Below are 23,950 nucleotides of genomic sequence, written 5' to 3' on the forward strand. Positions count from 1 at the left end.
TTGTTGCGCCCCTGGGTCGCTTGGTTTCTCTGGACGGCCCTGGGCACAGTGATGTATCTGGAGGGGCTGCCAACAGAGCGAGGGAAGCGTGTGAACCAGGCGTGGTAACGAGTGTTCAGTTAGCGCGCAGTGCCGAGGGCATGAGTCACCGCAGCAGGAAAAACGCGCCGCCCGCCGCGGCCGTGTCGTCTTGTCGTGGGAGGGGGGGAACCCCCGGCTAGTCGGGCGACGCATAAGTCTCGCTCGTCGCTCTTGCAGAGGTCGCAGTGATGCAGCTGCTGCTGACGACTGTGCTGCTGTGCGCGGCGGCGCGCGCGGCGGGTGAGTGCGGGCTTGGAACAGCCAGAACTCAAGACACGCAACTTTGAAACATAACTTAGAAACAAAAATTGGGAACTGAAATAACTTAGAAACACGCGACTTAGAAACGTCGAAACATGGAAAGTCACAATTTAGAAATGTCACAACAGAAAATTTTAAATGGTGTTTCTAAGCTACGCGTTTCTAAGTCATGATCGCACCCCGACAAGCACATCAGCTTTGTATGTGCTTCGAGCACTGCTGCCCATCCGGTTATGTTCCCGTATATATAATTGATTTGCATTCTAAATTATTGCATTATTATTTAATAATTAAATAAAATAAATAAATTCGAATAAATTTGAACTTTCTTTTTTGGTTTGCATTAAATATTAAAAATTTTATCTGATTTTTTTACACGTTTTTATATTAATATTGAATACTGAGTATTTATTTAAATATTGAATTTTATTGAATTTATACTGAACTAACCGTATTTATAATATCCATCCAGTCCTTATAATTTTATACTAATTATTTGCATGCAAAATTAATGTTTTCTATTACGCCAAGTATGTATAACTTCTAACGCGCGTACATAAGTACACGCACCCATTTTTAGCTATTTATATTAGTGAATCGAAATAAACACTTTTTTTTGTAAACACTTTTATTACTTTTCTAAATGGTGATTACATTGTTTCACGTGTACTTGTAGTAAAAAATTCTAAATGAATTCTTTTCGAAAATTAAAAATGGGCCGAAAAAAATATTTGCTACGAAATAAAAACAAAAGCGTCTTTGAAACGAGAGACTATTGAAATATAAACTAGCCTATGTGAGGGGGCAGTAAAAGTCACACTGCATGACATAAAAATTTAATTTTGAGTACGCCTAATATCTTACTCGAATATATTAGTTATTATCATTAGTATGAAGAATAATGACTCCACTGAATAATAAGAAATGTTTATTTTATTACGAATTATTTGTTGGCTTTGTTTCTCTTTTATTGGAAGATGTTGACTACATTCCTAAAAGAGACAATCCAATAAGAAAGTTTCGTCAACATGGAAGTGACATCCCTGTTTCTCTTTACTTGCTGGGTTTATAAACTAATCAATAAACGCAATAACGAAAAAATTTCAATAATGACGTTTTCAAATACTCGTTTGTAAACTACGCAGCACGCAATAACGCAACGCAAGAATCGCCTTTGCGTTTCTCCCTTCCATGTTTGAAGTAGTGATTCAGAAAACTTGTGAAGACGAATTCGTTATGTGTGTAGATACGATGTTGTTTTCATCATATCCAGCACGTTTTTTGCTTGTTAAACTGTCGCACAGCGACATAAAGTAACACTTTAAAATCAAATTATTGACTTCCAAATGTTTTCATGATAAACATTAAACAACAAAATATACCCCGTGGATAAAAAAAAAATCGTTTTGTACTGTTTTAAAATTTTAAGTTGTAGGTTTGGTGCCATCATGCGGGTTCAATGCTTTGTAAACAACAGTGATTTTCTTGCATTGTTTGCTTGTCGCGTTGTTGCAATGGGGGAGAAACTCTAATTGGCGAGACTTGAGACCTAGCTTTTGACGTAGTTTTGGGTCCAACCTCTAAATAAAATCTTTCATAACATATTACAAACATAGCTACATTGAGTTTTACATTAGTTCTTATCAGCAAGCAAAGAAGTGAAAATTAATGCACTTTATTTTGTTAGCCACGTATTTTGTGGTGTGACATACCGGAAATACTGCATCTTCTACTTATTTATATAGAACATATAATTTTTTTACAAAAATGAATCATTATAAAGCTAAAAATTTGCATTTGACCTTCCCGCCCGAGGTTTTTTTTCCTCTCCCGTTGGTAGTTATGTGCCCATCCAACAACGTCACATGTCGCGCAAAACATGGTTTCATTTCACCCAGTCGGAGTCGCTGTATGGTTGTTGCGTCGTTGCGCACGGGAAGTCTTCATTTCACAGACGAGAGAGCCACACCCGAAGTTCCCCGAAGAGGAAACCGTTTAAACATGATTTCACAGTTTCTTTAATGTGGCTATCCTAACCAAATCAACCGTCCACAATGTTTGAAAGTATTTATAATGTAGCTTACCTAACCTAATTGACCATTAGTAGAGCCACGGAAATTTCGCGGATTCATTTAGTCGCAAGCTAGAATGCAAAACCTCCACACTGTCGCACTGTGTTCATGATTGGACCGCAGTTATCTGGACACGCCCCTCATACGACCGTGAGCCAACGATGTCCAGCTAGGAGAGAAGTAAGTGAATCAGGTAGTGCCAAATAACAAGGATAAAAATGTTCTCGCTAAGAAATCAACCAATGGGAAAAGTAAACATGGGTCGAGCACACCTATAAATTTGAATTCTATCCTGAGGCCAGAGGAATCCGCGAAATTTCCGGGACTCTAACCATTAGTTATCATGAGTTACTATGAAAAAAAAAAAACATCAGAAGATGCACGATCGGACGTTTGGCTCTCTCGTCTGTGTGAAAAGAAGGCTTCCCGTGTTCCGTGGGCCGGCAGGTGGCGCGTGCCAGAGGGGTCTGGGCTGCTTTCCCGACGGACCTCCGTGGAGCTCCCCGGAGAGACCAGTGCCTCCGCCCAGGACACGCGAGGAGGTCGACACCTACTTCACCCTCTACACCAGGTGCGCGCCTCGCCCCGCCGGCTGCAACACCCTCGCGACAACGCACTACGTTCATCACGTCGCGTCAGATAAAACTATCAATCACTAGAGACCTGCAAAATTCGCGGATTCAGTGACCTCCAGGCTAGACTCTACTACACTCTACACAGTTCGGCCAAATGCCACCTGTTCATTGGCTGCTGACTTGTGAGTCGTCTCGACCGAGTGTCTGTGATTTGACACTTCTTTGAGCGAGGGTCTCTAACTGGCCCTCATTACTCCAGATTAACAGTGAAACAATTGCAGAAGCAGCGCTAAGGTATAATTATTTGAATTGTAGCATATCACGAAATTAATCCGCGAATTTCGCAGGTCTCTATCAATCACTCACAACGCCCAGTAGCTAGTCCGTTACGGAAAAAACAACACGAATGCGCTAGGGGCAGGCATTTTTCGCGAATAAATCTGAGCGCCTATTAGACTGCAACAAAGTATACCCGTACAAGTGGTTTCTTCCTTGTGATAAGCGGCCGTCTGCGAGAGAAGTTATTGTCTTATTTGAACGGGCCAATCAGGACTTGTTTGCTTCCGCACTGAACTCGCGGTGATTGGTGTTGTAAAAATCTACATTGACCTGAAAGAAACTCACCCAATTAAGAAACACAGATGATGCTACAGTGTTTTAACTTCCAGCTAGTCTCGGAATCTTTTCGCGAAATTTGCATGCCCCTACGGAATGCCTATTATTCAGCTTTCTGAACGTGATTTCAGGGATAAAGCTCGCATGCTTTCACGGCCATTGTCTGCATTCTCTTGGCTTCTGGGTGTAGGCCGTGTCAGGTACCTAATTGTCTTGCGACGTTTCGGCAGTCATTGCAGCTGCAATCATCAGGTAGACTAAGTCAGACTTCGCAAGACGATTACCTGACACGGCCTAAACCCCAGAAGCCAAGAAAATGTGATCTAAGGGAGTTACACATCATCAAGTTATTAAATTATTAAAACAAATCCTTTTAAAATAATTAAACAAAACATTTAGTTGAGCAATAGATTGGCAAATAATGTTTCTTACAACAGCTGTGGTCTTCAATATTATCCCCTTTCTTCAAAAGAAATGAGTCTAGCTTAATGCTACTGCATGAAAATAAATTGTTAACCACACCCATTTTTAAAAATAAATTATAGGAGTGGGGAAATGGGTTTCGTAAGGATGACCCAATAATTTTTTCAACAGTTTTATTTACTAGTAATATTTACATTACCAAGCAAAGCACCACAAATCATGCACACTTAAAAAAAAATGTCTGTTCACATGTCACTTAGTATTTGTACATACTTGTATACAATTATAAGTATATGGTTTATATGTTTACTTTTATTTTAAGTATATTAAAATTAATTTTTAGAATTTTTTTTTAACTCTACCGTAGCCTGTGGCCATATGGAATGCTTAAAATCGGTCCAGTAGTTTTCGAGTTTACTTCGTACAAACAAACACACACACAATCACTCTCGGTATCTTTGTATCTCCGTATCTCTATATCTCTGTATAATATGTATGGGGAATGACATTGTCGACAATGTTTTTACAGAGTCAGATCTCTGTTATTAGAAACTTTATTCGCCAATTGTTGCTTTTCTAATTTTTATTTTGAAATTTTTTCCAAAAGTTTGATTTTGATGTCATATGACTCCTTTTTTAATCACTTTTAGATATGTAAATAATGTGTTTTCATTTTATTTCCTCGTTTCCCGTCGGTCTTGTTAGGAAACATCCCACATAACACAATTTTTTAAACTCAAAAAAAAAAAAAGAATCAACATATTAGCTTATTTTTCTCGGAACATTTTATATTCTTAGATAAGTAATTACATTAAAATAAACCCATGACGATTTCATCAAAACAAATTTGTAACTAGGTTACAATAAAAACAAAAAATTAATGGTTTTAATGAATTTCAATAAGTTTGGGAATCACATTTTTTTTTTTAAATTTACGATAACAATGCTTATTGAAACCATAGGCATGTAATTGGAGCTTATTTGTCGTGTTGTAATTAGAGTTTGAATGACGTAGCCCGCCAAAGGAGGTGAGCTGGTGACCCACCAGCGAGCGCTCTCTGAGGGCGGGAAGCCTTCATTTCACAGACGAGAGAGCCGCACCCGAAGTTCCCCGAAGTTCATGCTCGCTTTTTTGTTTACATGATTTCACAGTACCTATCTTTAATGTAGCTATCCTAACCAAATCAACAGTCCACAATGTTTTAAAGTATTTATAATGTAGCTAACCTAACCTAATTGACCATAAGTTATCATCTAGAGCCACGGAATTTTCGCGCATTCATTTAGTCGCAAGCTAGAATGCAAACCTTCACACTCTCGCACTGTGTTCATGATTGGACCGCAGTTATCTGGACACGCCCCTCTACGACCGTGAGCCAACGATGTCCAGCTAGGAGAGAAGTAAGCGAATCAGGTAGTGCCGAATAACAAGGATAAAAATGTTCTCGCTAAGAAGTCAACCAATGGGAAAGTAAACATGGGTTGAGCACACCTATAACTTTTTAATTCTATCCTGAGGCCAGAGGAATCCGCGAATTTTCCGGGACTCTAAGTTATCATGAGTTACAATGAACCAAAAAAAAAACCTATGCACGATCGGTCGTTTGGCTCTCTCGTCTGTGACAAGAAGGCTTCCCCTCCGAGGGCTCGACTGCGCACGGGCAGGTCTGGACAGGTCTGGGCAGGTCTGGACAGGTCTGGGCGAGGGGGCGCACACACTACGGAGGTGCACGTGTTGTCGCCAGGAGCACCAGGTACGCGGGCCGCAACCTCACCGCGTGGCCCGCCGCCGCGGCGCTGGGAGACCCCGACTACCGCGCCAACAGGTCCACGATGTTCCTCGTGCCGGGGCTCAGCAGGTCCTGGAACGTCACGTGGCTGCACCGCCTCAAGAACAACGTCCTCGACAGGGTGAGGCTCCCGGCTCCCATCTCCGATACCTCGCCTCGCCTGCAGTGGCGTAGCAGGCGGGTGGCAGGGATGGCCCCCGCCAGGGGCGCCGGAGCAGGGGATGCGCTGCTGCGACGGTTTCGCTGTTAATGAACGCTTTCCCCCCCCTTCTGTTTTAATCCAAGAGGGGGCGCCATTTTCAAGTCTGGCCAGGGGCGCCAGTCACTTTAGCTACGCCACTGATCGCCTGACTGTCTCTGCTCTCTCGGAAGTTATGTAACTCTCAACGAAGAAATACATAACCTCAAAAATACCAAGAGTTATTTGTAATTTACGATGTGTCCGAATTAATGTTGTTTCGTTGTAAACAAGGCAGATACAAGAAGCGGGAGTAAAAAAATAATTAAATAATTACTATACACAATTTTTTTTTTAATTTTCCTATTAAAATAACACGTTTAAAAGTAACTTCGTAAATTTAAGGAGAACATTTCTAACTTTCTAATATTTTAACATTTCTAACAATGTTCTTCAAGGTATTGAAGAGCCATACTCGGAAAAATTATTGTAATTAGGAAATGAAAGATGGCGAACTCTGCTTGACACGTGAGTTCGGATGGTTACCGCCTCGTCCACCGCGAGGTGTTAGTTTCGCACACGACAATGAACAGGTATGTGTGTGTGTGTTGGTGTGTGTGTGTGTGTATATATGTTTGGTGTAAGAAATTTGCCTGAACAGTTTCGAGAAAATGAGGGAAAACCAAATTTAGTTTTACTGGACAGGGATTCGAACGCGAGACAAAAATTGTCCTAAAACGATCATATCTGAGTTATTTAAACGTTAATTTTGATGTAAAACTTGTTTTTAACATTTCTTAGATAATTTTTGTAATAAAAATACTGTAATCTATTAATAATAGTTTTATCACCCAGCATTATCGATTGTAGACTTATCACTAAATTCTTGTGGCCAAAACCCTAGAATTTTTTTTTTATTAATTTGTATTTATTACGTTAAATTCATCAACGTAATAATCTCCAAAGTATTGTCGGCAATGCAATTCAGTACCGAGTTAAAAAATTGAAAATGATTGTTGTTAATTGTTTTGTTCTAAATCGGAAGTGGAAATGTATAAGAGAAAATACCTTAGTGAAATACTCTCAGAACATTTTGGTGTATTATTATTACATAAACTCATGAACTAATATTAATATGGAATAATGTTGACATTTAGTCTTGATTTAAAATAAAAATGTAAGATGTCACATTGAATCTAAACTTTCTCATTGTTGCAAGCTTACTGTAATGCAGGGCTGTGAAATGATAACAACATTGTTCACTGCAATATTTACTGGGCATCTTTGTGTGCAGTCATACGCAGAGCCTACAGACACACTGTCCCCTCGCGAGCTCTCCCGCTCCCGCTTCACGGCACCCCTCTGTCCGCTACCCTTCAAAACCGGTTTCAATCCTCCCCTGCCTGACCCTCTTCTGCCAGTACAGTCTGTCCATCACCATTATTGATACACAACATCAAACATTCTCCACCCCCTTGAAACCATTGGTTTCAAATTTAAAATGCTAAGTACACACACAATTTGTTGAGAACAAACTCACAAAAACTAGTCTGTAGGTAAAATCACAAGTTTCTGAACAGGTCGCTTCAAGATGCCACTGGAAGTTTTTACATTCACCACCCTGACTACACTATCAGTTCCAGGAAATGTCTCCTGGACAACTGCTAGTCGCCATCCAAGAGGAGGCATGTTGTCTTCCTTGACAAGGACCACCATTCCTGACTGAATGTTGGCATTCTTAGACTGCCATTTACTTCTTTGTTGTAGTGAGTTCAGATAGTCTTTAGACCAATGGGTCCACAACTGTTGAGATAACCTTTGAACATATTGCCACCTAGATAGCTGCTTCATTGGTAAGTCAGACACATCAGGCTCAGGAAAGGACATGAGTGGACAACCAATTAAGAAATGTCCAGGACTAAGGTAACTAGGGTCATTAGGGTCGTCGCACAACACTGTCAGTGGCCTGGAATTGAGACATGCCTCTATTTGAGCGAGCAATGTAGTCAGCTCTTCAAAGGTAAGAAGGGATTTCCCTGCCACCCTTCTCAAATGATGCTTCAATGATCGCACTCCAGCCTCCCATAGCCCACCAAAATGAGGGGAACTTGGGGGAATAAAGTGCCATGTGATACCCTCTGATGATGCAAACCCATGTAGCATTTGGCTGGATTCATCATTAAAGAAAAGTTTCCGAAGTTGTTGTAGTTCCTTGTTAGCACCAACAAAGTTGGTAGCATTGTCACTATAAAGATTTAACACCTTGCCTCGGCGAGCTATAAACCGCCGGAGTGCCGCAATAAAAGCCTCTGACGTAAGAGAACTGACCAGTTCTAAATGGATCGCTTTTGTTGCCAAGCAGACAAAAACAGCTATGTAGCACTTGACCACAGATTTGCTCCTGACACTACCAGATTTTACTGCCAGGGGTCCTGCATAGTCAATACCAGTGTTCAGAAATGCACGAGCAGGCCGAACCCTTGCTGCTGGTAATTGGCCCATCAGTTGTTGGGTAACAACTCCCTTCAGTTTTGAACATGTCACACACTTGTGGATGACAGAGCGCACATTTTGACGAATTTTTGGTATCCAGAACTCCTGGCGCAATGATGCTATCAAAAGTTGAGGCCCCGCATGTAGCAGACGTTTGTGTTCAGCTGTAATTATGAGTCTTGTAATGTGGTGTTTGGGTGGCAGGATAAGTTGGTGCTTGTTACCGAAAGGCAGCTCCGAATGATGTAAACGTCCACCCACACGTAAGCACCCCTTTGTGTCAATGAAGATATTCAAGTCCTTTAACTCACTTTTAGAGTTGACTACATTAATTTCCTTTAAGTCATTTATTTCCTTTAGAAACTCCTCATGTTGTGCAATCTTGATGCAGGTTTGCAAAGATTTCTGTAACTCTTCAGCTGTCAAGAAGCCTGTCTTTTTGTTCACTGTATGTCTTGCATTGTCCACAATGGCCAGACCAACATTTTGCTTCATGATGAGATGATCTAAGACAATTGAAGCATAAGTTGTGCTGCCTTGCATATCCGTACCTCTCTTCTACACTGGCTTCTGCGAATGAACTACATTTGTAAAGTGAATGATTCTGATTACAGAATGGGCATTATCAGTGTTAGTTGCCACAAAAATGTTAGTATTTCTAGAAGTGCTAGCATACTTGATTTTGGAATCATTTGAAGTGACACTGGAGGCATTATTGAACCTTGCATTTTGACTTGACTGAATAAGTTCCAGTGCCTGGCATCGCTTTTCCAGAAATCCCAACAGTCTCTCAAGGGAAGGAAATTCACAAGATGCAGTTTCGTGTTCCCACTCCCTTCTTGTATTGATATCTGTATGATCAAGCAATATATGTATGAGCAGGGTTTCATGAAGTGGTGTGTCAGTCTTGAGACTAGTTATAGCATTTAGATTACGCCTGACATGGCTAACGAGCTGTCGTAATTGTGGTCCTGACTCTTTGGTTACTTTTGGTGGTGTTAACAGTTCTGTTACATATTTGGCCACAATAAGCTTGGGATTGTTATAACGCTGGTTTAGTAACTGCCATGCCACTTGAAAGTTTTCGTCGGAAATAGTCAAATTTTGCACCATTTCAAGTGCTTCACCTTTCAATGAAGAAATCAAGTAGTGAAGTTTCTGTACTTCTGGGAGAGATTTATTGCCAACGATCAAACCCTTGAATGTGTCCCTGAATTGTACCCATGTTGCAAAATCACCAGAAAATGTAGGCAGATTGACTGCAGGGAGATGTAAATAATTTGGTTTGCCATGGGTAGATTTATCTGTTGAACTGAGTGTCATAAATGTTTCTAAGTGGGCCTTAACATGATAAAACATAGCTTCAAATTCCGCTCTGTGTTCACTATGGTCAGTTTCTTCATCATCCAATTCCAATTTTAATTGTACATCGTCAAACCGTGACCATAAGTCGGGAAGTGCCTGTAATCTACTTAGAATCTCACCAATGTTCTGAGATTCACTGTAATTGGATGCAAAGGTTTGCATACGAGTCAATGAACCCTTGTACACAGCGCGTTGTTTCTTAAGTCGTTTGCACTGATCCTCATCCATGGTCGAAAATCGACATACAATATACAATGGATATGAGTAGGAGGATTAGTAGGGACAAGGGAGGCCTGTCATGATGTCTGACTAACCTGTCTGTTCAATGTTGATCCTGAAGAACCCCAGTAGTAGTCCAAATTATACTTCGTCTGCTGGCATTTGCACTTTATTGCTGGGAATACTTGTCGCGGATGAACGCTAGTTCAGATGCGCGCGTAGTTGCGTTTTTACCGCTCGTGCCTCGCCGGAAACATGCGCGGACGCGACCGGGAATGATTGCGATGACGTAACACGGGAAGCTCCCAAACTGCACCAAGTCTCTTACACAAACACATTGACTGTTCGTTACATTTGTATAAATTACGCCACTGTATTGTTAGTCGTGTTTTCATAGTGCGCGGAACCGGTAAACACTCACTTGTCGTACCGATCCGGCCCGGAGGACCAAAATGTTGCAAGCTTACTGTAATGCAGGGCTGTGAAATGATAACAACATTGTTCACTGCAATATTTACTGGGCATCTTTGTGTGCAGTCATACGCAGAGCCTACAGACACACTGTCCCCTCGCGAGCTCTCCCGCACCCGCTTCACGGCACCCCTCTGTCCGCTACCCTTCAAAACCGGTTTCAATCCTCCCCTGCCTGACCCTCTTCTGCCAGTACAGTCTGTCCATCACCATTATTGATACACAACATCAAACATTCATGAACGAGAAAAAATTTTTTTCTCGTATTCCCTTCCTTACATATTTTTGGAAAACTTGCTCAAAAACATTCGCTGGCGAGTTTGACGTCGATGGAATGTAAAATGGAGCAGCGCCCGCCCTTTCACCTGCGCCCGTCAGTTTTGATTGGTCGCTCGGCACAGAGACGTTCGGGTTGTCGTCCCGCCTGTAGTTTGGATTGGTAGTCAGCGATGCTAACCGCATGGCCACAAGGCACTGCGTGTTCTGTCGCTCGTGCGACAGGCAACTGTCGCCGCCGCTTCCCCGGAGCGACCAGAGATTAGAGAAAGTTACAGATGGAGCATAAACACAGTTTGTAGGTATCTCTGATGAAGCCAGGGGACGTAAGGGGGAAGCAGGTCGCCGCCATATTGTGACATGAAGAAAATCGCATTTTCTCATAAGTGATGCATGTATGGTGGTGAAAAAGTGCATGAATATTAAACAAATAAAGACTGTTGACTCGAGAAAAATGATTGTGTACAAGAGTACGTAGTAAACTACATTTCTATATACTATGTAAACAAATGGCCGCCATCTTGTTACGTGAACGAACTGGCCACAGTGCTCAGAGCTTATGCTCCATCTGTAACTTTCTCTAATCTCTGGGAGCGACAGGCATCGCTCCTGAGGCAACAGTCGCATTTCGTGTTTACCCCGGTCCCAGTGGCCTCGCGTTCTTGCGACTTCACATACTTCCACACCGCTCGCAATGACGCTCCCAAGGCAAACATTTTTGGTTTGACACGGCGTGGGAATTAGCCTTGACTATTTATTGAGTCAACACTTGTGAACTGGAGAGATTATCATCATTGTAGTCGCCCGCGTGAAATAACAAGTTGTTTCCTCGAGGAGCTTACAGAATAAAGTCTGTTAGTAGTTATGTGGTTCTCACAAGTTGTCGAAGGTCTGCGAGTTATCATGTGGGTATTTCTCATCGAATTCCGAAATTTGAGTTTGAACTACATGTAAATTTATTGTATTAAATATAAATAATATTTTTAATTGATTTAACTATGCATTAGAAGCAGCTAGTCACTTGTGACTATAGGCGTGTATTTATCGCGAAAATATTTTGAGACTAGCTGAGAGTCAAAACAAAGGTAGCATCATCTGTGTTTCTTTATTGATTATTGAGTTTCCTTCAGACACAACGTCTACTGCAGGCGCACGAATCTAGGCCATGCAGTGCGCAAGCAAACGCGTCCTGAAGGGTCCGGTCGAATAGGACAGCGGTTTCTCATGCAAACGGCCGTCCATTGGTAATGGCTGGGGCGGGCATTACTGTTAATACATGATCATGCTACTGCTATGCTTTGACGGAGCCAAATTTTTGAAAGTAGAAACACAGAACGTTTGTCATGGCCGAAAAGGTGGTGGAAGCAAAGCAAGACAGCATGTTCCTTGAGCATGGATCGTTGCAAAGGCGTCGCCAGGGGGGAGGGGGTAAGGGGGGGTAGGGGGGCAGTGCCCCCCCCCCTCCAGAACCATAGAGATTCAAAAAATGTAGCCAAATGCAAAAAAAAAATACATACTTTTCCCACGACTTGCAAACCCCCCCCCCCCCCCCCCCCCAGGCCATCGGCTGGCGACGCCCTTGGATCGCTGAGCCGTGGTCACGTGTTGCAGGGAGACTACAACGTGATCCTGACTCACTGGGGAGGCGACCGCAGCTCCAACTACTCCTACTACCAGGCCGTGTCGGACACGAGGGTGGTGGGGGCGGAGCTGGCCAGGTGAGACCTCGCCCCCCTGCGCCGCTGCCGGAGTGCAGACCACCCCGAACAAAAAAAAATCTCATCCAGCACAACCTAAGATTTCAGTCGTGTAAAGAACAAGTTAGCAAGTTCAGTGTTTTTGTTAACAGGTTGGTGTCGTACCGTCATGTTGTAGCATGCTTCAGCCATGGGCGTCGCAACCGGGGGGGACGGGGGGGTGGGACACGTCCCCCCCCCCAGTAATAAAAGTCTTCAATTTCGTCCCCTCCAATAATATATTTAGTTTCGTAGTTATATTAAAAATATGATTTCTGTGATATAACCCATATGTTGCGCATGGTGCATTTAGTCCAACCGTGGTAATGTGAGCACTTTTTAATTCGATCTTTGTGTAAAATAAAAATCAGGTCCGATACCGAATACAGATATGTTAACTTTGTTTTTAAAATTTTGTTCTCTGAAAATATTTTTCATCAAAAATAAATTATAAATTGCAACCAACTATAATTAGAATATTTAGGAAAGAAAAATGCCTAAAAACCACCTTTTTGCACCTTCAAAAACCCCAAATTTTCCCGGGGGAGGACCGGACCCCCCGCTTTTTCCAGGGGATGGATATTCCTCAACACTAAATCAATTGAAGTCCCCCCCCCCCAAAAAAAAAAACAAATTCTTGCCGACGCCCATGCTTCAGCTAGTGCGTGCTTGCCGCAGGCTTGGCCGCGCGCTGGTGGAACAGCACCACGTGAGCCCGGGCAGCTTCCACGTCGTGGGGCACAGCCTGGGCGCGCAGATCGCCGGCTACATGGGCCAGAACATCACCGGCCTCGGGCGCATCACAGGTGCCGTTCCGCCTCCCAGCTGCCACGCGGACTGCAGCGCTAATGATCACCCGGAACAGCATGCAGTCCATTCTACTAACAATCAATTAGTCGTCAAGTAGTTAAATTATCATTACGGGCATGCATGGTTAGGGAAAATATTTTGGAGAAATATTTTATAGAGACTAGAATAGAGTTACAACACTCTAAAATCGCCTGTGTTTCGTGATCATGTGGGTTTCTTCCAGGTACATGTCGATTGTTATAAGTAGAGACCTGTAAAATTCGCGATTTCAAATTCCTACAGGATAGACTCCATGATCCTCTACGCACTCGTGCAAATTACATCTGCTGATTGGTTACCGACTCATAACACCTGTTGACTTGAATGATCGTGATTCGCTAATTCTTCTGTTAAAGATTTTTCATTGGCCCAGAGTCCTTCAGATATTCTGTAGCCCAATCACTGAAGCAAAATAATGTCAAAATTATTTGGACTCTATCCTATCGCGAAATGAATCCGCGAATATTACAGGTCTCTAGTTACAAGTAATTCAGCGCGGAAGCAAACTCGACCAGACTGGCTCGGTCAAATAAGACAGACGGCCGTCAATCACAAGGAAGTAACCGCTGGTGCAGGTGAACCACGATAGGTACATTCTAATATGCGTTCAGAATTAATTTTTCCCCCCGAGAAACATGCCTGCTTCTGATTATCATTATAAATCTAACACTTTGGAATTAAAAAATCCAACCCGAGGGTTATTTTCAGTAGTTATGGACCCACCCAACAGATAGCGTCACGTGTGGTCACTGTGAGAGTCCTTGTGGCATGGCGCAGGTCTGTAAGAGTCCTTGTGGTGTGGTCAGATAGCGCAGGTCTGTGAGAGTCCTTGTGGCATGGCGCAGGTCTGTGAGAGTCCTTGTGGCGTGGTCAGCTGGCGCAGGTCTGTGAGAGTCCTTGTGGCATGGCGCAGGTCTGTGAGAGTCCTTGTGGCATGGCGCAGCTCTGTAAGAGTCCTTGTGGCGTGGTCAGCTGGCGCAGGTCTGTGAGAGTCCTTGTGGCATGGCGCAGGTCTGTGAGAGTCCTTGTGGCGTGGTCGGCTGGCGCAGGTCTGTGAGAGTCCTTGTGGCATGGCGCAGCTCTGTAAGAGTCCTTGTGGCGTGGTCGGCTGGCGCAGGTCTGTAAGAGTCCTTGTGGCATGGCGCAGGTCTGTGAGAGTCCTTGTGGCATGGCGCAGCTCTGTAAGAGTCCTTGTGGCGTGGTCAGCTGGCGCAGGTCTGTGAGAGTCCTTGTGGAATGGCGCAGGTCTGTGAGAGTCCTTGTGGCATGGCGCAGCTCTGTAAGAGTCCTTGTGGCGTGGTCAGCTGGCGCAGGTCTGTGAGAGTCCTTGTGGCATGGCGCAGGTCTGTGAGAGTCCTTGTGGCGTGGTCGGCTGGCGCAGGTCTGTGAGAGTCCTTGTGGCATGGCGCAGCTCTGTAAGAGTCCTTGTGGCGTGGTCGGCTGGCGCAGGTCTGTAAGAGTCCTTGTGGCATGGTGCAGGTCTGTGAGAGTCCTTGTGGCATGGCGCAGGTCAGTGAGAGTCCTTGTGGTGTGGTCGGCTGGCGCAGGTCTGTGAGAGTCCTTGTGGCGTGGTCAGCTGGCGCAGGTCTGTAAGATGTCCTTGTGGCATGACGCAGCTCTGTAAGAGTCCTTGTGGCGTGGTCGGCTGGCACAGGTCTGTAAGAGTCCTTGTGGCGTGGTCGGCTGGCGAAGGTCTGTGAGAGTCCTTGTGGCATGGAGCAGGTCTGTGAGAGTCCTTGTGGCATGGCGCAGCTCTGTAAGAGTCCTTGTGGCGTGGTCGGCTGGCGCAGGTCTGTAAGAGTCCTTGTGGCATGGCGCAGGTCTGTGAGAGTCCTTGTGGCATGGCGCAGGTCTGTGAGTGTCCTTGTGGCGTGGTCAGCTGGCGCAGGTCTGTGAGAGTCCTTGTGGCATGGCGCAGGTCTGTGAGAGTCCTTGTGGCATGGCGCAGGTCTGTGAGAGTCCTTGTGGCATGGCGCAGGTCTGTGAGAGTCCTTGTGGCGTGGTCAGCTGGCGCAGGTCGGTGAGAGTCCTTGTGGCGTGGTCAGCTGGCGCAGGTCTGTGAGAGTCCTTGTGGCGTGGTCAGCTGGCGCAGGTCTGTGAGAGTCCTTGTGGCATGGCGCAGGTCTGTGAGAGTCCTTGTGGCGTGGTCAGCTGGCGCAGGTCTGTGAGAGTCCTTGTGGCATGGCGCAGGTCTGTGAGAGTCCTTGTGGCATGGCGCAGGTCTGTGAGAGTCCTTGTGGCATGGCGCAGGTCTGTGAGAGTCCTTGTGGCGTGGTCGGCTGGCGCAGGTCTGTGAGAGTCCTTGTGGCGTGGTCAGCTGGCGCAGGTCTGTGAGAGTCCTTGTGGCATGGCGCAGCTCTGTAAGAGTCCTTGTGGCGTGGTCGGCTGGCGCAGGTCTGTAAGAGTCCTTGTGGCGTGGTCGGCTGGCGAAGGTCTGTGAGAGTCCTTGTGGCATGGAGCAGGTCTGTGAGAGTCCTTGTGGCATGGCGCAGCTCTGTAAGAGTCCTTGTGGCGTGGTCGGCTGGCGCAGGTCTGTAAGAGTCCTTGTGGCATGGCGCAGGTCTGTGAGAGTCCTTGTGGCATGGCGCAGGTCTGTGAGAGTCCTTGTGGCATGGCGCAGGTCTGTGAGAGTCCTTGTGGCGTGGTCAGCTGGCGCAGGTCTGTGAGAGTCCTTGTGGCATGGCGCAGGTCTGTAAGAGTCCTTGTGGCGTGGTCGGCTGGCGCAGGTCTGTAAGAGTCCTTGTGGCGTGGTCGGCTGGCGAAGGTCTGTGAGAGTCCTTGTGGCATGGAGCAGGTCTGTGAGAGTCCTTGTGGCATGGCGCAGGTCTGTGAGAGTCCTTGTGGCGTGGTCGGCTGGCGCAGGTCTGTGAGAGTCCTTGTGGCGTGGTCAGCTGGCGCAGGTCTGTGAGAGTCCTTGTGGCATGGCGCAGCTCTGTAAGAGTCCTTGTGGCGTGGTCGGCTGGCGCAGGTCTGTAAGAGTCCTTGTGGCATGGTCGGCTGGCGAAGGTCTGTGAGAGTCCTTGTGGCATGGAGCAGGTCTGTGAGAGTCCTTGTGGCATGGCGCAGGTCTGTGAGAGTCCTTGTGGCGTGGTCAGCTGGCGCAGGTCTGTGAGAGTCCTTGTGGCATGGCGCAGCTCTGTAAGAGTCCTTGTGGCGTGGTAAGCTGGCGCAGGTGTGTGAGAGTCCTTGTGGCGTGGTCAGCTGGCGCAGGTCTGTGAGAGTCCTTGTGGCATGGCGCAGGTCTGTGAGAGTCCTTGTGGCATGGCGCAGGTCTGTGAGAGTCCTTGTGGCATGGCGCAGGTCTGTGAGAGTCCTTGTGGCGTGGTCGGCTGGCGCAGGTCTGTAAGAGTCTTTGTGGCGTGGTCGGCTGGCGAAGGTCTGTGAGAGTCCTTGTGGCATGGAGCAGGTCTGTGAGAGTCCTTGTGGCATGGCGCAGCTCTGTGAGAGTCCTTGTGGCGTGGTCGGCTGGCGCAGGTCTGGACGCGACGCAGGTGGGCTTCGTCGGCTACCCGCGCGCCGTGCGCCTGGACTCGAGGGACGCGCAGCTGGTGGAGGACATCCACACGGCGCTGCAACCGCCCATCGTGGGTCTCGCCGACAGCAGGAACCTGCCCATCGGTGAGCCTGCCTCTCCAGGACTCCGGGGCCGGCGTCACGAGACAACACCCGCGTGCCCAAACCACATCCCAATAACCCTGCCCTGCGCGAGGCTAGGAACTGGTTCCAACGCATTCTAGCGGATGTTTTTGGCAACCATCGATACAATTGTCACTGAAATATATTAGAGATAGCAGCACCATCGCAAAAAAAAAAAGACCTTTCTAATTTTCCCAAGTAGGTACTTTTAAAAGTTGCTTTTATTTCGTATGACCGTTAGAGGGTACAAAGTATTCTAGGATAGTTTCACTGTCATACAATTTCATTTGGCACACCAACACGCTTGTTAGTTACCCCGATGATCACCAAAGTGACTATATAAGAGTAATGACGCCAGACGCGGGTCCGCCATACGGACGAAATCAATGGAAAAGTGTGCTCTGCGCATTCGCAGCAGATAGGCAACGGACAGGACACCAAAATCTGTTCCTTAAAAATAAGGGACTGACCGTGTCCTATCGTGCACTAGGGATATGGTTAGGGAACAGTTGTTGTAGCATATTAAACTCCTATTTTTGTCTCTTGGAATACCGGCCTAACAGCGACAACTGGGCCCACAGGAAGATAAAAAACTAAAAGTTATTTTCAAATAAAAAAATTAATATCAATCTTTGCTGGCTGATTTAACCGATAATGAGAGTATCCTAATATTTTAGATCGGGTTTCTTTTCTTTTATACTCCAGACCTCCCGGATATCTCAAAATACTGTCTAGAACGTACATTTTTAGGGTTCAGAACCGGGAAGTAACCGAAAGTACTGGGAAATCCCGGTTCTTTTGATAAGATCGATTCCCGGTTCTTTCGTGACTCGACTTCGACAGCATAAAATTTCGTTTTTTATCGCATGCTGAGGTTACTTTCATCTGATGCTCTCTGGAGACGATCGGCCGGCAGTCTGTGTATGCCTGTGGTTGTCGAGCCAATAGTCTTTAAGTAACGACATCTTTCAAGTTTGTTATGAGAAGAAGAAATGTTGAGTCTGCATGCACTTGGTACTGGTTGGCTCGGCCTCCTGCCGAGACCACTGGGTACGTCTGGCGTGTCGCTGCGCAGGTCACGTGGACGTGTACGTGAACGGGGGCAACGTGCAGCCCGGGTGCAACAAGCTGAACAAGTCGCTGGACTCCGTGGCTGACTACGCGCTCCTGTCGCCGGCAGGTGGGTGCTGCCTCGAGCCACATACTCGAGGTTGCATGCGTGTGCGTCTCGCCGGTGCTTCTAGCGCGGTGTCTGCTCTAGGCGCATGCGTGTGTGATGTCAGTGAGGCGGACCCGCCGGTGTCTGCTCTAGGCGCGGGGCTTTGGACTCTCGTCGTGCGCGGGGCAACGGTAACGGCGATGCCATATGGTGAAACGCAGGTCCCCGAGACTAGTCACACTGTAACATTTGAATATATATACTGTATAGAAGTCGCGAGTGGATAGGATTTACTCTACGTTTTTCAGAAGCTTATGATGAGCAGCTTGGGAACTTCACCGCTGCAGTGCGCTGCCGTAACGCCCTGTATCGTCTTAGTTGTTATTTACACGTTAGAGCGCAGCGCTGTCGCCCGCTGTCATTCCCCGCTCCCCTCATCATTCTTTCACTGCAGCTCAACGTCGTTCAACGGGAGGGGGAAGGGGTGTTTGAAGAGTTCGAGACTTGTCCGCTAGGGACCACCACAAGTCGATGCCCTAGAGATGGTGGCGATTGCGGCGGTGAATTAACCAACTACCTCAAAACCGTATTAGAAATTTTAACCTGGGCTGGCGACTTCTATACAGTATATATATTCAAAGCTGTAACTATGCTTGGGTGTTTGAGGAGTCCCAGTATGAGGCGGGAGACTGGGGTAGGCGCCAGAAGTGATGACAACTCCAGAGGGCTAAGGGAGCATCCAACTTGCTGGTGAGCTGAGTGGAGTAGGGCGCCGGAGGTGGTACATAAGCTGGGATGCGTAGCCTCAGCCTCTCTGTAGGCTATAGCTAAAAGCTCTAACGCTCTTCCTGGTTGCGTATGCGGCGTATCCGCATCCATGCCCATGGGGGCCCCAGCCTGGAAGTCCTTATAGGATATGAAGGCTGGGTTATCAAAAAGGAGGAGAGATCCTCATAACTTGTAACTATGCTTCCTGACGTGTATGCTGACGCTGACACCATGGCGGATGAGATCCACTCAGAACTGCAAGCAGAATCTCCTGCCTACCATGGACCGTCCAGTCACACCATGACGACATCCCCGTGGCGATGGCTAGGGTACGACACTGTCGTCATCTTAAAATAAATAAATTATAATCAGTTAATCAATTTATCATCATCAATAATCAATCGTCCATCACACCTATAAATCAATAATAATCATAATAAATCAATCATCATCCATCAATCAAATTATCAAAATTTTAATCACCATCTATCCTTCCGTTGCACACTGAAATTGCTAATGGCGCAGGCCTGTTGACTTGTGTTAATTAGTTGAACAGCAAAATCGCCACTAGCACAAATCTGTAATTGAATTATTGTTGTGATTGGCACGAATAGCCCTGTGCAAATTTTGAAGCGGTACGGCTTCCCTGAGCTAGCTCACTGTTACTCTTAACTGAATGTGATTCAAACGTAAAACATTTTCGTCCATTCAAAGTTTATGCATAATTAAATTTTTTGACGTGACGTCTAATAAATCGATGAACGCCAGCTGCACGCACGAAAAAGTGTCCCGTTACGCACATAGTCCCGTTACGCTCATTATAAGCTTGCGCCGCATCTATCTCTCTTCCACTCGATTGGAACAACCATCTATTTGACTTTTTCGAGGCACATTAAACTTGAAACACTCACATTCGTTTCCTACTTTTCCTATCATCGTCCTATCCTTAACAGAATAACACAGATTGGAAGAAGTTAAATAGCAAACATGTATAAAAGTTATAGTTAAAATAATCTCTTCGTTAAAGTAATAAACATATTTGAATTAATGAGTGCAAATAAAAGTAAATTTATCAATTAAATTGTAGATTTCATTTCACTCCTTCTTTGTATCCATATACAAAATAGTGATAATTCAATAAAAATGATTCAATTTTATTCATAAAATTATGCAATCATTTCATCAATGTTTTGTTATGACGTTGTCACGTTAAACTATCGTCCGTAAACCGACTTTGCAGACAACCAATTTTTTTTCTCTCCAAAGGTTGATTCCTAAGTTGTTCAGTTCGGGTTTTGGAGTCTCTTAAAGGCTGTTGAGCGTATATATTGCGTGTGGATGGTGGACCGAGGACCTTGTAGCTTCGCCGCACGCGCGCGGAACTCTCCTCTGGTCCATCAGCGTCCCCGCAGACTTGCAGATCGCAGCAGGCGGACTTGCGGGATGGCCGCGGTGTGTTGCAGACGTGGCCAACATGAGCGGCTGCTCGCACCTGCGCAGTGTCGACCTCTACCTGGAGGCCACCTCCGGCTCCGGCTGCGTCTTCTGGGCCCGGCGCTGGCTGGCGTCTCCCGTCGCGTGAGTACCGCACCTCCTGGTCCCTACTGTCATGTGCGTGCATTGGCGTAGCTGTGTTCATAAAGTTGGGGGGGGGGGGGACAAATAATGATTTTGATGTCATGTAAATCCATTCCCCTCTTACTAAGACGGGGGGTCCGGGGGTCCTCCGACGGAAAATTTTTATTTTAAAAGTGCAAAATAGCGCTTTTTAAGCAGTTGTTGTATCTAACCATTGGATACATCGATGTTATAATTATTATTGTTTCCTTAAGATAAAATTTGAGAGTGAAGAAATTACAAATAAAGTTGGGCAGAATAATATTATAAAATAAAAATATCACGGTCTAGAAAGTTGGGGAGGACAGTCCTCTCCACCCAAAAAGTTCAGGGGGACACGTCCCCCCTGTCCCCCCCCCCCCCCGGTTCCTACGCCCCTGTGTGCGTGTGTCATGTTCTCAGAACCCACGTTTGGCACTGGTAACAGTGTCAAGGCATTTAAAAGTCCCATCTTTCTCCTAACCAGGATAACGCCCTAACGGGATCATATGCCTGGGGGAGTATTGATGAATTTTTTATGAGGCGTGAACCTAAGTTACATGTCATGTGCGTGTGTGTTGTTGTTCTGTTCTTTCAAGCAATGTCACCTGCAGGAAACCAACTATAAATTAGTAAATTACCTCGTTATTCAAGCCTCTAATGGGGTATGAAAGGAAGATCTGAGATCCAAACGAAAGACCAAACCACACACGTCACACTCAACACGTGTCTCATTGCGAAAATAATAATTAATAAAGGACTTCAGCCATCGAGTCTTCATAGGCGTATCCAGAATTTGTGTGTGTTTTTTTTTTGTGGGGGGGGGGGAGGAGGAAGTGAATGGATCTATAGGGATATATTTTATATAGGCCTGTTGTTCTGGGGTAATCCCCCCTGTGTATTTACTGTGGATTTAATTGCAGAGTACATATTAATAATCGATAGGTTATTATTGCTGATCCTTGATGTGTGGTCACGTCGCCGAGACGGAGGCTGACGGGGCGATGTTGTCCGCAGCGCGGCGGCGCAGAGGGGCGCGCCGTGCGGCCCCGACACGTGTCGACCAATAGGACTGCAGCAGCGGGCGGGCGAGGCCCCGGGGGTGTTTGACCTGGAGACTACAGCCGCGCCGCCCTACTGCAGTGAGTGCCCCCCCTCTCCTTGCCCGCTGGAGTCGCCAGCTTGGCTCGCTGCAAGTTCGTGGACGTCCGCCGTTGCAGTTTGTGAGACACCGTCTGTCGTGGGGGGGGGGGGATATTCATACATTCAAAATAAAAAATAAAAAATGAAAACATGAACCCACAGTAAAACATGATCCTACATCAGGTGATGTCAAACAGATAAAACACAACGATGGACGTAGAACAACAAGCCAAAATCAGCTGATTTCAGATCAGATAGTTCGGTTTATATGTTTGACGTCAGCTGATTTAGGCATGTTTTTTTCCTGTGGGTTTTTATGTTTTCATTTTTTTTTTCTTCATTATTTTGCATTTATGAATTTTTCCCATGACAAACATTGCACAACTGTAATGGCGTGTATCCAGGAAATTGTATTAAATCAAAATTCCCGAATGCATGAATCGCTTAAAAGAACGTATATGCCATCTTAGCCCTGAAAGATTTTCTATCGTCTATTTTTTAAATTATGTATCGTTAAAGAGTAGTACATAATTTAATGGAATGGCAATACAATACTGTCTGGCTGCTACAGATATTCTTCCCTACGAAATTCTAGACGTTTGGTATTGGACATTTTTCAGAAATAACCACAACTGTAATAATATTGTCTATAGATATTATACCATGGTATTTGAAAATCTCTTAATGTGTGTTTTCTGCATTAACGAAGGCAAATTTTCAAAATAAAAAGGCAACAAAATAATTATAACATACAAATGGTTGAAATCAATGTGGCGTATCTTGGACCCAACTTCTGCCCCTTGAAGGATTGCGGTTCAATGGTTCTTTTGGACTTAGATCACTAGAGACGTTTGAAGCGTGGATTTGGTTTTATTTTCGCTTTGTCAAGCAAAACCAACTTAATGGTTGCAAAATTGTTATAAATTTGACGTTTAAAAAAATGTATATTTCTAATTGTAGGTTTGAATCAGACTATTTTATAATTCTTAAGGAATATGTAGGTACGTCTGAAATTTCATGCTGGTAGGCACATCTGTTTATTGTTTGATATGCATCATTTAATATTAAATATTAAGTCCCAAGGATAACGATCATCCTCCCAAGCCGTGATGACGTTGTAAGGATGTAATTTAAAAAAAATTATGTTTGTGTATTTTTTTTTCCAGTTCCAACAGCTGAAGGAGTAAAAGGAGGCGGCTAGAGTTGGAGCGCTGTTCAAACATCAAACAACAAAGTGCATCCAACATCACACCACGACGTCACATTAATCACTTGTATAAACAATGGGTGAAGTAAACTGCAATCAGTGTATTTGTGGTTCTTCATTTTTATTGATGCATATAATTTCAATATTTAAAAACAAAAGCTGTTTTAAATGTCGCTGGAATAAAGGGATCCACCACACTCTTGAATTTCTCCTACCCGTGGTTTTACCTTCCATGCATTTTGCAAGATACAAATATGCTGTTTGAAAAGTACACATGGTCCCCAAATAAATAGGCTGTAAAAGTAAAAAAAAAAAAAACTCTACTGCTACAAAAGGCTGGATAGTGACTAACGCAACATTTTTGACAAAATGAAACAACGCGCAAATCAAATACACTAAATATTTAATAGTGATAATTAGTACCTGGTGTATGCGAGCAAGCAGCATGTCCTTCGCGAAGCCCGAGGACAGCTACAGGACACACGCAGGTCCTTCCAGTACCCTGGCACATGTCCTGTCGAATGCTTGTCATTCAGTTGTACTTGGTGGAAAAAAATATTTATTGTTTTATTCAAGACAAATGCTTATTTATTGTTATCAATTTTTGTTTTTTAAACAGAGAAATAAATTATAAAAACTATGTCAACATTTCAGTTACCTGTAGGCTTGAAAACACTTATTTAAAGAGTTCAAAGAATCTGGGTGCTACACCTTCAATATACGAAGAACGCTGATTACATACTATCCAGGGATCTTTGTAAATTTACCGATGCTACTGGACAAGTCGGCAGAAAGGACACCTGTGCGTTTAGAACCAAATGTACAACGGGGAACGCAAAATACGGTGTAGTTACTACGAAGATTCACTTGTTTGAAACTATGGCCACTTCGTTTGAGTTGAATGTACTGTTTGAAAGTACAACAAATATAATAATACAACAAATTTAGTGAATACATAAAATGTATAATATAGTAAATAAAAAAATTAAAATAAATAGTACAATAAATGTAGTAAGTATTCTGAGCCCAACTACCTC

General features: G+C 44.8%; 1 protein-coding gene across 1 annotated transcript; it reads left to right on the forward strand.

Annotated features, from left to right (window-relative positions):
- The first annotated feature begins 183 nt into the window (after window positions 1–183).
- On the forward strand, window positions 184–23,017 carry LOC134541784 (inactive pancreatic lipase-related protein 1-like). The gene is made up of 10 exons (XM_063385452.1): window positions 184–321; window positions 2,862–2,985; window positions 5,773–5,938; window positions 12,431–12,537; window positions 13,234–13,361; window positions 16,879–17,022; window positions 18,116–18,220; window positions 20,431–20,545; window positions 21,581–21,705; window positions 22,873–23,017. The coding sequence occupies exons 1-10, from the start codon at window positions 270–272 to the stop codon at window positions 22,905–22,907; spliced, it is 1,101 nt and encodes a 366-aa protein (XP_063241522.1). The 5' UTR covers window positions 184–269; the 3' UTR covers window positions 22,908–23,017.
- The last annotated feature ends 933 nt before the right edge of the window (window positions 23,018–23,950 follow it).

Source organism: Bacillus rossius (assembly GCF_032445375.1).
Source record: "Bacillus rossius redtenbacheri isolate Brsri chromosome 4 unlocalized genomic scaffold, Brsri_v3 Brsri_v3_scf4_2, whole genome shotgun sequence".
NCBI lineage: Eukaryota > Metazoa > Arthropoda > Insecta > Phasmatodea > Bacillidae > Bacillus > Bacillus rossius.